The sequence below is a fragment of the Cydia splendana genome, chromosome 10, assembly GCF_910591565.1.
Source record: "Cydia splendana chromosome 10, ilCydSple1.2, whole genome shotgun sequence".
Lineage (NCBI taxonomy): Eukaryota > Metazoa > Arthropoda > Insecta > Lepidoptera > Tortricidae > Cydia > Cydia splendana.
Genome location: NC_085969.1, coordinates 5,087,708 through 5,104,265, shown reverse-complemented (window position 1 = coordinate 5,104,265; position 16,558 = coordinate 5,087,708). Strand labels below are relative to the sequence as shown.

The 16,558-nt window shown below is 39.6% G+C and overlaps 1 protein-coding gene across 1 annotated transcript; it reads right to left on the bottom strand.

Annotated features, from left to right (window-relative positions):
- Positions 1-6,387: 6,387 nt before the first annotated feature.
- On the bottom strand, positions 6,388-14,791 carry LOC134794485 (catalase-like). Its single transcript, XM_063766298.1, has 2 exons — positions 14,732-14,791; positions 6,388-7,836 (listed from the first exon to the last, which is right to left on the bottom strand). The coding sequence occupies exons 1-2, from the start codon at positions 14,753-14,755 to the stop codon at positions 6,403-6,405; spliced, it is 1,458 nt and encodes a 485-aa protein (XP_063622368.1). The 5' UTR covers positions 14,756-14,791; the 3' UTR covers positions 6,388-6,402.
- Between the last annotated feature and the right edge of the window lie 1,767 nt (positions 14,792-16,558).

Genomic DNA, 16,558 nt, shown 5'->3' with positions numbered 1-16,558 from the left:
CGCGAATAATCGGTAAGGAACGAGAATCACTACCGAAGTTCAAGGTCGAACAACAGGAAATTTAGGGGCGCGATACACTGTTGTAATATTTCTGAAGATAAAGCTAAATCGCAATACAGCGGGGAAATGCTGCCAGCGTCCTCGGTACCATGCCAAAGGGGCCAAATTTCTTGGACGTATTTATTTTAGTTAGTTTTTAGTTTTAATTTAGTTTTATTTTATAGATAAGTTAGTTTATTTTTCTATTTAATGTTTAATATCTACCTTATAAATAAAGTTAATAATTTCTAATCAATACGTGGGAATTGTCGAAAAAAGTGAACGTTGCTATGTGTCGTATTTTTACTTGGAAGCTATAAGTTAAGAGGAAAGGTCACGACCGCTTCTACAATACAAACGTAGTCCCCATTTTCCTCTCTGGACATTGACGTCGGATACGTCATTACCAAACTTAAATGGAACTGGGCGGGGCATGTTGCCAGGCAGAGTGATGGCAGGTGGGCCAAAATGTTAACGGAATGGTGACCGCTTACAGACGAAAGGAGTGCTTGGCGTCCGTTGGCTCGTTGGGTGGACGACATTCGAAAGATTGCGGGTCACTTCGGGATGAGATTGGCTCGGGACCGGGATGGGTGACGTAACTGGCGTACTCGAAGAGATGCCTATGCTCAGCAGTGGGCAATAAAAGGCTGATATGATGATGATGATGATGATGATTTTTACATAGTTTATGAGGATACTTTAAATGTAAAATATATTATGTTATTAACATAATTTATTAACATAACAAAAAGGAACACAAACGTAAAAAGGAACACAAACGTAGAATGTGCACTTTCGGCATATTACGCATATGCCTATGCATGGTTGCGGTATGGGGTAGTCTTATGGGGGAATAGCACATACGTCGAAGATCTATTTATAGCACAAAAAAAATGCGTACGCGTTATAGCTAACATCCGACAACCAGAAAGCTGCCGACCACACTTTATTAACCTAAAGCTTCTAACCTTACCATGTATTTACATACTGGAGGTTGGACTATTTGTAAGAAAACACATATCCAACTTCCAGTATGTTAAAAGCGCGCGTCGAAAATGTCGAAATAGACAACTAGTTCTCCCTGAACCTAAATTAACTATGTATAAAAACGGGCCCCATTACCAATCGATAAAAATATATAATAATATCCCTGATTCTATTAAAGACGTGGAAACTTATAATATGTTTCGAAATAAACTGAAATCGTGGTTAATTGATAAATCATTTTATTCTTATCAAGAATTTATGGCATCTGACAATAGTGATAACGACTGAGAATTATTAATTTTACTAATAAAACCAATAACTTTGTCTCAATGTAATGGAATGATTAAATGAATTATTATTATAAATGAATTGACATAATTATTATTATAAATAAATTGACATTACTATTATTATATAAGAATTGACATTATTAGTGGTATTGTATCGCTTAGTGTTAGTATGACTCACGACTAGTCACTACAGCTTAAATTCGATTATTAATATTTGACATCATTGCATTATATAAACAAGTATAGCATTTAAATTCGTATTGATTATTATTAGTGTTAATTAGATTCCATAATTATTATTTACCGTGATGAAACTAACTAGATATTAAGCAATACATAATATGTTTTGTAAGGTAACTTTAAGTATTTAGCTATTAAGGTTAACTTGCCATGCCCTATTCAGGGTCCATGTTGTACAATTCAATTTAAAATACCATCTGTAAATACCATGGAATGCAATAAATAAATGAAATGAAATAATTATTGTATACCTACCATTGTATGCGCTAAATACACCTTACCCTAAACAGTAACAAGTCTATTAATTTCACCCTCGTACTAAAATTACCCGGCAAAGCCCCATAAGTCACACAAAGCGATACCGTAACGCGAACGTCATAAATAAACGTCAAATAAATCCCGAGACTGAGGGCGTTGCGTAACGTGACGTGACGCAATGTTAGGTGCGTCCACACTGAGTGAACAGACATAACCAAAGTACCAAGATACAACCAGGAAAGGTGACATTCGGATGTATTACTGTTGGCCGCAACAGAATGACGCCGGTCATTCTTGCCGCCGCTGCTGTATCTGACAAATTCGATGATAAAATGAGCGATGGAATGAACGTCATAATCGCGGTAGTGATGCGGCGGCGGACGTCATAAATTTTAACAAGGAAATTGATAAAGCGTCGGCAAAAATGACGCTTCAACAGTAATGCAGCTGCAGTTGACATCTGAACGTGACCCTAACGTGGTCTAGCCGAGATGACAAACGCGATCGAAAAATAAAATGTATCGGGTGACAAATGCAACGAAAAGTCACGTGATAAATTCCCCTAATTTTGCCCTAAGGTCCAGTAGGCCCAGGCCTAGGGCGGCAAATAGTGACAAAAAATTCGCTGATGATAACAAGAAATAACTTAAAATGTAGTCAATATGATGGGCGCTGTGAAATTGGCGGCTATAGGGCCTGGGGCCTAGGGCGGCAAAGACTGCAAATCCACCACTGATAATTTCCATAGATTATTTCACTTTCAGTTGCCGTTTTCTAACAGCGATAGTCACTTGGCAAGACCATAAGAGATATGGGGTTTAAATTAGTAGCATTCGTAAGAAACATTCTGATTATGGGCAGAATGCTCCATTTGCACTGTGTGGACTGATCTATAGGCACCCAGCCATATTCTCGAAAAGCATACACGTTGCACGCCCTATAAAGATAAGGCTTTCTTAGAAACAGAGTGTTATCTTATCTTATCTTATTGTTTTCGGGGGCCCTTACGGATACACTTCGACCCATAGGGATCTTTTGTGCAATTACCCCCTATAGAAAATCCGTGAACTACTCAAGAGCTTTTTCCACCATATCCATGTGTTGGATGATGGAGCTCATGGGTATCGTTTTAAAGTCCTTTGGTTCCAGATACAACAGGGTGTTACTCCCGATATCGATTAGTCCTTCACCTTGTATTGGGATACGATAATATATGGGACATTGGGAAAATAAAGGTTGTTTATTGCGGACTAGCGACCCGCCGCGGCTTCGCACGGGTTACACAAAACCTTAACAAATTAACTTAAACCTTCCTTGAGAATCACTCTATTGATAGGTGATAACTGCATGAAAATCTGTTCAGTACTTTTTGAGTTAATCGCGAACATATTACAGACAGACTCGGCGGGGAACTTTGTTGTAGTGATTGTAACAAACGATTGGCATTTTGGCAAGGCATCCTGATCCGCTACTTTTGATTCTAACTGCCTAGTATAGGTACTAAGACTGTGGCCTAAATAAATTTTTTATCTAACTACCTGCATTGGCCAGTGTATCTAATATCTATAGTCTGTATCTTTAGGTATTTAAAAGAATGTAAATAACCCACAATTAGGTATTTTATTAAGCAATCAGGTGAATTAATTCAACTCGATTTGCCAAAACTTACAGAAGTTAAATACCTTACTCAACGTAACAACGAAGCTGCTGTTACCGTGCTATTTTGTTAATTGGAATATATCGGGATGATTTGATCAATCATTAGTAATCTAGTTTTGTAATATTTGCTAGTACTTCGCCCTAGTAAAGAATCTAAAACGAGACCGAATATTAAGCCAATTGATGGTAGATGAAAACATTACACGCTTATTACACGATTAAATGAAATAGGTTAAAACCAGAACGACGAAGGAACGGATCCAGGCAGTTTTCTATTTGGTTGGTTTACTGATAAATGTATCAAGTACCCGAAAATGTAAAAACACATTGTTTACATTTATTTAACTACCTGAAGATACAGACTATAGTATAATAATCCTGTACACCGAGCATTAGGTAATAGGGGCAGCTATAATTAGAGCTTGTCTAGACAGGCAGGCAGGTTAGCTGGAAGAGATCCCTTATAGGGATAAGTTCGCCTTTGTACTTCCATTACTGTAATTTATTTTTGTAAACCTGTGTTGTGTACAATAAAGTGATTACTACTACTACTACTACTACAGGCCATACTAAGATGTTATTTCTATCGAAAGCCGAGCGTTCGCTTCTAGCCAGTAACTACATTACGGTTACCATCAGTTTGTCACTGACATAAACGCCGTCGAGAACGTAATTTACTTTCTATACATCCCGTTTGCACTAATATGCGAGTGCGAGCGAGATGTATAGAAAGTAAATTACGTTCTCGACGGCGTTTATGTCAGTGACAAACTGATGGTAACCGTACTATAATTTTCATTCGATAGCGTGACGTGACTACGCGTTTGCGTTAAACATCATTTTTATGCGATTTTGCGATGTTCAAAATCCTGTCATGTGTCACTTTTGCACTTATATTTGTTAGAACGTGACAGGCACGGTGACAAATAATAAAGAGCCGACCATCTTAGCCCTACAGAAGCGGTATCATGGTCGCATTTTTATCACCTGTCATGTCATGCGTAACCTCGCACTTATATTTGTTAGAACGTGACAGGCATGGTGACAAATGATAAAGAGCCGAACATCTTAGCCCGAGTACTGTATGTGTATAAATAAAAATATTCATAACTACGAGTAATTACCTACTTGAGTGACGAATGGGCCCTTCGATCATATCCGTCAAAGTCCGCCTTAATACCGTTATTACAAGCTCGTTAGGGAATTCGAAAGTTTAGTTAGGTAACGACTCTAACGACACTAACAATCTAGCTAGGTATAAGCCGTATAAGAACATTATAAAAAAGAGGTAGATTCATTTAAAAAACACCAATCGAAACTTAAATTCCTTGACCATGCATAAATATCAATTTACCTTCTTTTTCCTGTTTTGTATTTAAATTTTTTCACCCTCCTGTTTTCATCAATTAAAAAAAAAACATTTTTCAATGAAATCATTAAATAACTATGGTATAATATATATATAATTATCTCATTGTCATATAGGTACCCAGCCCAACTAAATAGTATAACAAATCCAAAAGATTTAAGTTTGTGCTGCTCTGCTGGATTCCTTAAGATAAGGGATTCAGGCTGGCTTTCATTTTCAGGCCGCCAGCGTTAGCATGTGTCTGTCTTCGTATTTATTCTAAGTGTAAATTGGGGTCTCCTTTCTAAATAAAAAATATTAGCTTTATTTTATTGTATGCGCCTCTTGAGTTGTGTAAATAAATAGCAGCTGCAAATATTTTTGTTTAAGTTTCAGATTTATACCTAAACTCTGGAGTTGCAGGCGTCCATAGGCTACGGTGACTGCTTACCATCAGGTGGGCCGTATTCTTGTTTGCCACCGATGTGATATTAAAAAAATCCTGACATAAATCATTATGATCAACATCATAATATTTGCTGAAATACGTAATTTTTTTTATGATACAAGGGGGAAACGAGCATACAAATCGACTGATGGTACCCATGGATACCCATAACACCAGAGGGCGAAAGTCACTAAAGATCGTCACAAGCACAGGTCGTACATTTAAAGGGAACACCTGACATTTTTTTCATTTGTCAAGTATTGACGTGCCACTTAATTGGAAGTAAATAAATACCTATAAAGACAAAGTCAGAAAATCCGTGGACCAGTTCAGATGTATCCAGGGACCACCAGCGCGTGAACCACCATTTAAGAACTAATATCCTAAACGTTTTCCAGATTCTTAAACTGTTAAAGACCTCATGTTTTCCCTAATGATTAATAAAAAGATTAATGTCTTAGAAGACAATTAGGCCACACCTTGACATAGACAAGATAAACGTTACTTCCTTAACCGAAATAAAAACAAAGTTAATGATTCCGTAATGTTATTAGCTAAAGCAAGGAAATGCTTCCTGTTATGTTACAAAATTGCAGTAAATTCTCGACTGACGCAAACTGACTTCTTAACCGAGTTGCGATTATGAAACTATTCTATTTTACATGATAATTAAAATACATTATGCTGATGAGCGCTCGCTTACTTAACTAACTCAATGATCACTCATCCATCATGTTCACACAAAGAACGGATCTTCTTTCAGCAACAATGCTAATTATCAAAATTAAATGATACTACAGAGGTAAATAATCTTAATAAATTTATCTCGGATACTTAGATAGTTTAGATGGTGTTTGTTTATACTAACATTCTATCAAAATATGTTTACCCTTGTGCATAAAAGTAATTTCAAATATTGATTGTATTAGCAATCAAGGCTCCCGAATAAATTTAAATTATAGGAACTTACAGGTTAGCCCAAAATACCTTGGCCAAAAATTTTAAGGAATATTTTTACTACTCACATAATGTCATTCAAAATTAAAACTACAATCATTTAACTAAAACAAAGCGTATTATCTTTAAAGTATTCTATGTTTGATACAACGCGACGAGAAATTATTATTATTTTACCTATGTTTTGCATTCTCAGCTCTTGCTTCAGGTAATGCCATGGTCACTCGTTTTCCTAAGTCATTATCGATCAATGTTAGCAGCTTTAATACTCGTTTAAGTACTGGAGGAGTCACTGTGGCTAGTGTCTCCGCTGCATTCTTCGCTAAGCGTTGTCTGTGTCCTTCCTCTGCCACGTAATAATTGTAGAAGTTTGCAGCTGGTTGAAAATCAGCAGCACTGCTCTCGTACTCAAGTAACCTTTCACTTGTTCTATCTTGGTCAATATAAGGCATTGGACCGTTGTACGAATTAGGAAAATAGTTTGGAGCGTCACCCATATTCTCATTAACCGGTGCAACGCCATCTCTTACGTATGTTTTAGCATATTTAGGACAGTTCACGTCTATTTTATCATGGTTTATCCCTAATCTATAGTTGGCTGTGTCACGATAAAACAAATGGCGGCCTTTGAACAGTTGGTCTTGAGGCCCAGGAATTCCAGGGACTGTACTGAAAGGATCGAATGCCACTTGTTCTATTGATTTGAAGAAGTTTTCTGGGTTCTTATTCAACACCATCCGACCTATAGAAACTGTGTGATATCTCCATTTTGGCCATTGTCGTGTGACGTCGAATGGATTGAAACTGGCTTGTTTTATATCGTCCCTTGTCATTACATCCATTTGTAATTTCCACGCTGGATACTTCTTATTTTCAATGGAATTGTAAAGATCTCTTCTGAAATAGTCAAGATCACGGCCTTGTATTTCCTTTGCATTTTCACTGGACAAATGTTCAATCCCTTGTTCTGTACTGAAGTTAAATCTAACATAATAATTCTCGCCGTGCTTGTTATTGAGAACGTAAGTATGTGTTGGGTAGCCGTTCATATGTCTGTATCCGTTTGGTATTCCATAATCAGACAAAAGCCACAAAAAGGCATGTATCGATTCTGGCCTAAGTGAAAGGAAGTCCCAGCGCATATTGTTGTCGATAAGATTTGTTCGAGGGTTTCTCTTAAAACTATGGACAAAAGAGGGAAATAGGAGAGCATCTCTGAAAAAGAACACTGGAATATGCGCTCCTAGTACATCTAAATTCCCTTCTTTGGTGTACAATTTTACAGCGAAACCCCTCGTTTCTCTGGCGAGATCTGAGCCCCCGAGATTTTGAATTAGGGAAGAAAATCTCGCGATAAGTGGAGTCTTCTTTCCAATCTCGTTGAATACATCTGCTTTAGTATATTTAGAGACATTGTGGGTAACTTCAAAGTAGCCGAAAGCACCAGCACCTTTTGCATGGACTACTCGTTCTGGTATTCGCTCCCTATCAAAGTGAACGATGCTGTCAAGGTAAAACCTGTTAGAGAGAAGGTCTGAGTTGATTGTGTTGGTGTCTCGCAATTCGACTGGTATTCCTCTGCTGTCGGTCAGTATACCGATAGATTCCTGGAATAGACAATAACACAATTTTTACGTAATTACATTGTGTGAACACAAATTACTTTCATAACCATAAATAGGCCACTCTACCTCTACTTGTTTAATTGCAACAGTTTAGGTGCATCACAAGTCACGCTCCGTTAATGCATTAGCCACTTCAGTTATAACACGAATTGATCAATCAACCATAGCTGTCGCTGAAATTAGACACTTTTTAGCGTGACAATGTACATACCTTGTGTTGTAATTTGAAATTATACAACTGCCGCGAAGCAGGATCCAATGTCGTATTTTTATATTCAGAACTTAACACACTTCTGACAACACAAAATAAAATGAGTAAGACATTAATATCCATTTTATAACAATTTAAAACAGCAAATACGTGCGTTGCGATAGAAATCAAAGAACTCGTTGCTCGTAGGAGTCGTAGGTATAATCTTTGCAGCTAAATTGTAAATGAAGGAAGTTAGGGATATCCTCAATTGGTTAAATGTTTTCGGATATATTTCAAGTGTTGTTAGGTCAAGTGGAAAAAATTGAACTAGGATCTGCAACATGGTTGAAGGATTTTTTGTAACACAAATCAAACTTCGTATCTATTTCCTACAACTTTTTGTCAAGCGAATGGATTGCATATTAAGTTTTAGGTACTCTAACGTTCTTTATATGGAAATATTACGTAATATGGAAATATTATATACATTATACAATGCAAATGTAAAGCAATATGTAACTTAACTAGGTTATTCAAAGTGCTTAGAATAAAATGCTTTTTTTTATACATTATGTATATATCGTTGTGATTGTTTGCGCCAAAAACCTTTACTTATATTATGTTGGTTGCTTATTGTAGGTTGTAGGTAACACGATTTATTAAATTATAACATATACCTAATGTAAGGCCAAAGAAACGTTAACAATAATAACCCTGCTTTACTTCTAAGTGACCGGCAATATTTTACAGAAAGGGACATTCGATGTAGTGCCGATAGCGGCATGGAATATAAATGGTCGTTTCACGCGGCCCAATCAGCTAATGGAGAAGGAACATCGCGCCGCCATCTTTGATGTTCAGTATTTATCACATTTTCTCATTATTTATCAATGTATATTATCACTTTTATTTGCAATAACTCAAAAATGAGTGGTCCGATAGTGTTCGCTATAGATTTCATTGAAAGTATTTATTAATTCGGTGGGATGAGCGTCGTGAGCATTGGTCTGCAACTCATCTAGGAGACGGACACTCCAAAATCAAACCCGGAACTGGTAACTCCGTTAGGCGCGAGTAGGATGTTATCCGAAAAGCGGCAGTTGCCTGCAGCCAACCTGGTGGTTCCGCACGTATTGGCATGCCATTCCTGCGGGCCAAGCTGGGGAGGTCGAGAGGCGCCAGGGGTTACTTTCGACAGTGGGAGGGTCCATCGTAGGCCTACTGATCAGTTACCGCCCGCTTTAAACTGGGCAGCCCCCAGTCAGTAAGGTACTGGTCCGCCCCGGCATCGACTGTTCCTCTGGGGTGTTGGGAACACAGGGCTTGCCCGGAAATCGATGCTGAGTCATTTTACACCCGCGACCAAACAGCAACATTTAAGAAAAACTAAAGCTTACACTTCCATGCGCTTTGGTTCTTGGAATGTCCGGACACTGAGGACAGGTCTCCCGGACAACTTGGAGACTTTAGACTACGCAGTAGAACCGCGTAAGACAGCTGTTGTCGATCTGGAATTGGCGCGCCTTGACATCTCTATTGCAGCACTACAAGAGACCAGGCTCCCTGATGAGGGCTCTTTACGGGAGAAGAACTATACTTTCTTTTGGAAAGGCAAGGGCTCCAACGAACATCGTGAGCACGGGGTGGGCTTTGCGGTGAGAAATACTCTCCTAAGTGCCATAGAAACACCTCGAGGTGTTTCTGAGCGTATCATGATCCTGCGCCTATCCACAAAAAGTGGATTTCTAAGCCTCATTTCCGCCTACGCTCCAACACTCACCTCGACAGTGGAGTCTAAGGACGACTTTTACGAGAAGCTGAACTCTGTTGTGAGTAGTATACCGGCTGGGGATCGAATCTATATTCTAGGAGACTTCAACGCTCGAGTTGGGCAAGACAACACCTCTTGGCCCGATTGCATTGGTAACCATGGCGTGGGAAAACTAAACGAAAACGGCCAACGCCTGCTAGAGTTCTGCTCAAATTTCCTGCTATGTGTTACCAATACATACTTCAAAGGTAAAGAAATGCGGAAAGTCTCCTGGAAACATCCCCGGTTAGGTCATTGGCACCAGCTGGATCTGGTTTTAGTCATTCACGTAAGATCCTTCCACAGTGCACAATGCGACACCGACCACTCCCTAGTGGTGTGCAAGGTCAATCTGGTCGCTAAGAGGATTCACTCCTCCAAAACTCTCGCTAAGACCAAACTGGATGTCACTAAAACCAAAGACCCTGAGCTGGTGGATGCTTTTAGCGACTTGGTTCGACAGCAGGTATCCGCATGGGACTTAGACGCACCGGTTGACGTAGAATGGAATTCTATTAAAGACCTCCTCACCGGAACAGCTTGTGAGGTTTTTGGACTTGCCCGGAAAAAAGTTCCAGACTGGTTTGCCGACAATCTACAGGAGCTCCTGCCTTTCTTAGAAGCTAAGCGTGATGCAGCACTAAAGTACCGTTTAAACCCCAGCACAGTCACCCGCACGGTGTACTGTACAGCGAAGTCTTCGCTTCAGCGAGCATGTCGCCAGCTCGCTAACACCTACTGGTTAGATCTGTGTAAAAGTGTGCAGGATTGTGCTGCCGTAGGCAATTTTCACGGTGTCTATGCTGGGATAAAGGCGGCTCTAGGCCCTGTACAAAAGAGAACGGCCCCCTTGAAGGAGATTGACGGAACAGTCATTACTGACAGTAGCCGTCAACTCAGTCGATGGGTGGAGCACTACACTGAGCTCTATTCTCGACCGGTCGAGATCAGCCCAGTAGCCCTGGATTTAATTCCGAACCTACCAGTCATGGCTGAACTCGACGAACTACCCACAGTCGAGGACCTTCATAAGGCTATCCAGAGGCTAAAGGGCGGTAAGAGTCCTGGAATAGATGGTGTTCTTACCGAAGTCCTAAAACTCAAGTGCATACTACCTATGCTTCACAATCTGCTAGGGAAGTGCTGGGAGAGGGAGCTATTTTCCCAGGACATGCGCGATGCTAACATTGTGACCTTATACAAAGGGAAAGGCGACCGCGGCGACTGTAACTGCTACCGTGGCATATCTCTGTTAAGCATTGTCGGTAAACTTTTTGCAAGAGTCATCTTGACCAAGCTGCAAAGTCTTGCCGAACGTGTGTATCCTGAGGCACAATGTGGTTTCCGATCTCAGCGCTCTACTACGGACATGATTTTCACACTTCGCCAACTTCAAGAGAAGTGTCGTGAGCACAACACACCCCTAATGATCGCCTTCGTTGACCTGAACAAGGCTTTCGATACGGTCAGCAGGGAGGGGCTTTACGCTGCCCTTAAGAAAATTGGATGTCCCCCGAAGCTTCTGAACCTGATTAAGTCTTTTCACGACGGCATGAAGGGCTCAGTTGTATTTGACGGCCAAGCATCCGACGCGTTTGAAATGCAGAGAGGAGTTCGTCAAGGCTGTGTCTTAGCGCCAACACTATTCGGCATATTTTTCTCTCTTTTGCTAAAGGTTGCCTTTGGTGACACGCAGCAAGGAGTTCATCTACACACGAGAGCAGATGGAAGATTGTTCAATGTCAATTACTTAAAATCTCGTCGTAATCGCGTTGACCTATTTATCGACAGTCTGCTCTTTGCCGATGACGCAGCCTTCGTAGCTGAAACACCCCACGAGCTCCAAAATCTGATAGACAAATTTGCCTACGCGTGTTCCCTGTTCTCCATGTCTATCAATACGAAGAAGACCGTAATTTTAGCGCAAGGGTACACTTTCCAACCATCCATCCTCCTGGAGACTGTACCCTTAGAGGTGGTCGACAAGTTCTGTTACTTAGGGTCCACCGTGTCGAGCAACCTCTCCATCGACAGTGAGGTCGACCTTCGCATCGGCAGGGCGGCCACGACGTTCGGCAGGCTGCGTACAAGAGTGTGGAATAACAAACATCTTACTATCAGGACCAAGATGATTGTTTATCAAACTTGCGTCCTGAGCACGCTCTTGTACGGAGCCGAAACCTGGACGTCGTACGCTAATCAGGAACGTCGACTAAACACCTTTCACATGCGCTGTCTTCGGAGTATCCTCAACATCACTTGGAAGGACAGGGTCACTAACGAGAGAGTCCTGGAAATTGCACAGCTTCCTAGCATCACCGCCCTGCTGAAACAGAGGCGCTTGCGGTGGCTTGGGCATGTGCAGCGTATGGATAGCACTCGTTTGCCTAGGCAGATTATGTTGAGCCAGATAGCATTTAAAAAGCGCCGCATTGGACGTCCCTTGCTGCGTTTTAAGGACTGCGCGAAACGCGACATGGTCGCTTTTGATATCGATAGGGACACTTGGGAGGAGCTCGCGTCAGATCGCGATGGATGGAGGGGTACCATCGCGAAAGGTCGCGAAATTCACGACAACGCATGGTTCCAAGACCTTGCCCGAAAACGCGCAAAGAGGCACAATCCACCTGATGGTGCCGACATGGCTCCCTGCTTCAGCTGCCATAAATGCGGTCGCAAATGCCGGTCCCGCATTGGCTTATACAGCCACGAGAGACGTTGTTCCTCGCTTACAGACGCTGCATAAATCATCTGTCAAGATGTTAAAGGCCTGAATGATATTATCACTTATCAGTATACCTTAGGTAGAGTTTGTGCGGAAAGAGAAGAGTCGTTGAATGTATTGAATCCCATACATTTCACGATTCTTCTCTTTCCGTACAGACTCTATCACATGTATTTTTTTTAATTCTTTCCATTTTTGCCGTCTACCTGTACGTTTCATTTTGTTTTTTGCAACTCAAAGTAACAAAGGCCACCGCTCTCCTACTGAAGTGACGCGGTTGGCAAACGTTGAAAAGGCAAAGTTGTAAATTTTGACGGACTATTTAAAAACTATAGTTTTCTGTTTTAGTTATTATTATAGTACAACCGTTTCGGCTGCGAGGATTTTTAGCCATCTGTAACTATAGCCGGTCAAACAATTAACTTTGTCAGTAGAAAAAGGCGCGAAATAACATTTTCTATGGGACGATTAGGTACCAACCCTTCGCGCCAATTTTTTTTAAATTTGTCTCTTTTTTCTATTAACGGAAATGGCTTGACAGACTATATCCTAAATATTGATAGAAGACGACTACTTCTCCATAAAAACTTAGTCCCCTCTACCTTTAGATATTAACGTTATGGAAAATAATTTTACACAATTTAATAATAATAATAAATAAATCTTTATTGTTCAAAAAACACATACATGCTATATATGAAGTTGGAGCCCTGGAGACTGCGTTAGTTTACACTGTGTTGCAGCCCCAGTGGTTGCCCGTATTACATAATCAGCTAGAATTTGAAAGAACAATTTGACTTAAATTGTAACATAAGAAGTATGGACAATAAACTCTTTTATATAATATCTAGTTTAGGTACAAACAATAACAATATAGCGGGAAAGGCTATTCAAAAACTTGCATGCATTGGTGTGTGTGTGTGTGTGTGTGTGTGTGTGTGTGTGTGTGTGTGAGAGAGTGTGTTAAGTGTGAGTGTGTATGTGTGCGCGTGCGTGTGTACTAATCTAACACCCAAATAATCCCTGGCTTAATAGTTTCTCAGTCTCATCATAATTCATATTACACAACCATGTCCAAATTGTCTTTTTAAAAGCATGATTAGATAATGTTTTTATAGTTTTAAGTTCTATTTTTATTTTATTATACATTAAGGGGGCGCTATAATTGATATTACGTCTGGCAAATTTAGTTTTGCATTTCGGAAGAGGACAGCGTTCAATACGCTTGTGGCATATCGATAACGTTGGGACTACTTTGTGGTGATATCTTTTTAGACATTGCATGATATACAATTTACGAACTGTGGGAACCATAGCCATGTTATATAATTCGGTAGTGGGATAGCGGAAAGGTAGGTATAGCATGACCTTTAAAAGAGCTCGCTGGGCTCTTTCTGCCTCAATCATATGAGTCTTAGCAGCAGCACCCCAAGAGCAAATACAGTAGCTCACTATGCATTCACCTAGTGCTTTATATGTTTTAATTAACAGTTGCTTGCTTGCCACGCTTCTTAAGTTTCTGAAAGCATATATAAGTTTCCGAACTCTAGAAGCAACAACAGTAATGTGATGATTCCATTTGAGATGCGCATCGATCTGTACTCCTAGGTATTTGAGGTGATCAGTACGTTTCAATAGTGCACAGTTGCAGTCCACGGAGATATTTCTGTTGCATGGGTAAGTGTGTATAGTCACTTTAAAATCTTTCCCAGGTTTAGTGGCTGCTGTTTTACTAAAACAAATGTAATTTGTTTTGGTTATATTGAGTGAGAGCAAAGAATCTTCCAACCAAGAGGTGACTAGTCTAAGGCCATTTTCTGCAAGCGCACGTACTCCGCCCCAACTCTTATCATGGAATAATAACACTGTGTCGTCTGCAAACATGAGGGTTTCGCAACCAGCTATATTATTTTTGCAAAGGCCATTAACGTAAATTTTTTGTACCATAGCTATGGCTTTACGTTTGACTGATATCGAGTTTTTGATTATTACAAGAGTTAGATTCCTTTTTTTATTATGTTAATATCCAGAGAGGAAAATTGGAACTAACGTTCATCCCCTTGCCTCTTAAGTATATCATCTTAAAAATATGAATTTCCTAAATCTTTATCAAGATCCAAATAATAAAAACAGAAGCTTGGTTACCTACTTGTAATTCTGCGTCCGTCTTCATGTAGTAAAATCACATCGTGTCTAGACGCTTTGTCATTCATATCATATTAGGTCATTACCTATGAAATTGGCGTTTTGTTCGGAGAATTTCAACGAAACACGAATTTCCATACAATTAATTTTGCGGATATTTTTTTGATGGCTAATTCAAACCAAACAAAATTTTTCCAGTAATTTTTGACACCTTTAAGGCATGTTTTCAATATCTCCATTTCTTGAAAATTGGTACCATTAGAAAAATATAAGTAATTTTAATACTCGAACCGACAGCACATGAAAAGACCTATTTTCAAGGCTTAATTCTGAACACTTAACAATAAAAAATAACAATTAATTGCTGTCAAGCAGTTTGGCGAAATCATATTGTAGTTTTATTGTAATTGTGTATGTACTTTTGTAAAAAAAAAAAAACTAGGATCAGACTTATATCTATGAACAAAAACGCCAATTTCATAGGTAAGGACCTAATATTACGGCATTCAGAACTGTCTGAAATCCAGTTTAAGCTGGTTACAGTTCAGACTTTCATTAAGTATTGTAATTGGCGTTTGCGATGCGACGCGTTGTATGACTTCATAATGTTCAGAACTATCATGAGTAATAAGACCCATGGCCACACACAGGTCTAAACTGTACAACGTTGTAAAATATCAAAATTGCGACGAAAATCATCATTTGAAGTATTGAATTCAGAAACAATATGTGATTGCGTAATCTATTCGCTTTTGTATTGTAACAGTGGGTATATATTACATAACAACCCACCGTATCTCCTAAATACAGCTGTATTTTCCATTTCGCTAAACTCACATTGGGTCTCAAGCGGCCGCTATGAAGCTCGAAAGTGGTCACGTGCATTCATAAGTCGTTTGCCCCTTTCACACTCATGAAATGTTCATATTCGTGTGGCTTTCCTTTTGCGCACTTCAATGATCTTAATGGTAAGAGTTATTCTAGATCTGTGTGCCCCAGGATTACATGCTCTAAGGCCCAAGGTGCCCACATAACAATAAATAATTCTAACTAACATTCTATATCTTCTTAATATTTTATGTGTTGTATATGTAGCTGAACATCCGTAGGTAACATCGCGCAGGCTTGATCCATTTAATAGCGGTAGCCATTTTCGCGATCATCCCATTTTTCTCTGAAAGGCCTCTGAGCAGATGTTCTCAGAGGCTCGTTATTCAAAACTAATTGAAGGTACTAAGTGCCTACCGTTCTATATGTTCGTTCTATACTGTTGTTCGAACTAATTACACATTACCACGTTTCAAAATTCACAAGATTTCTTCGTTCATATTTCTTTTTTTATTATCACGGTTAGTTTCACTAGACTTATATCGACCGGGATATGGACCGGGATTACCTTTTGTATTGTTTTCGAGCTCCCGATATTTCGACGCAGTTACATGCATCTGGTTCATGGGTCACTGAAGATAGCACGGTCCATAATAGTGCATATTCCGGTCGATATAAGTCTACCGTATAATAAATAATAAATAAATATTATAGGACAATTTTACACAGATCGACCTAGTCCCACAGTAAGCTCAATAAGGCTTGTGTTGTGGGTACCTACTCGTACTAGACGACGATATATATAAATACTTATATACATAGAAAACATCCATAACTCAGGAACAAATATTTGTGATGAACAAACAAATAAATGCCCTTACCAGGATTCGAACCCAGGATCTCCTGCTTCGTAGGCAGGGTCACTACCGACTAGGCTAGGAGGCCGTAAAAGAGAACAAATTTACTGAAATTAACAACCTTTTTCTTTGTAGGCGACATAAAA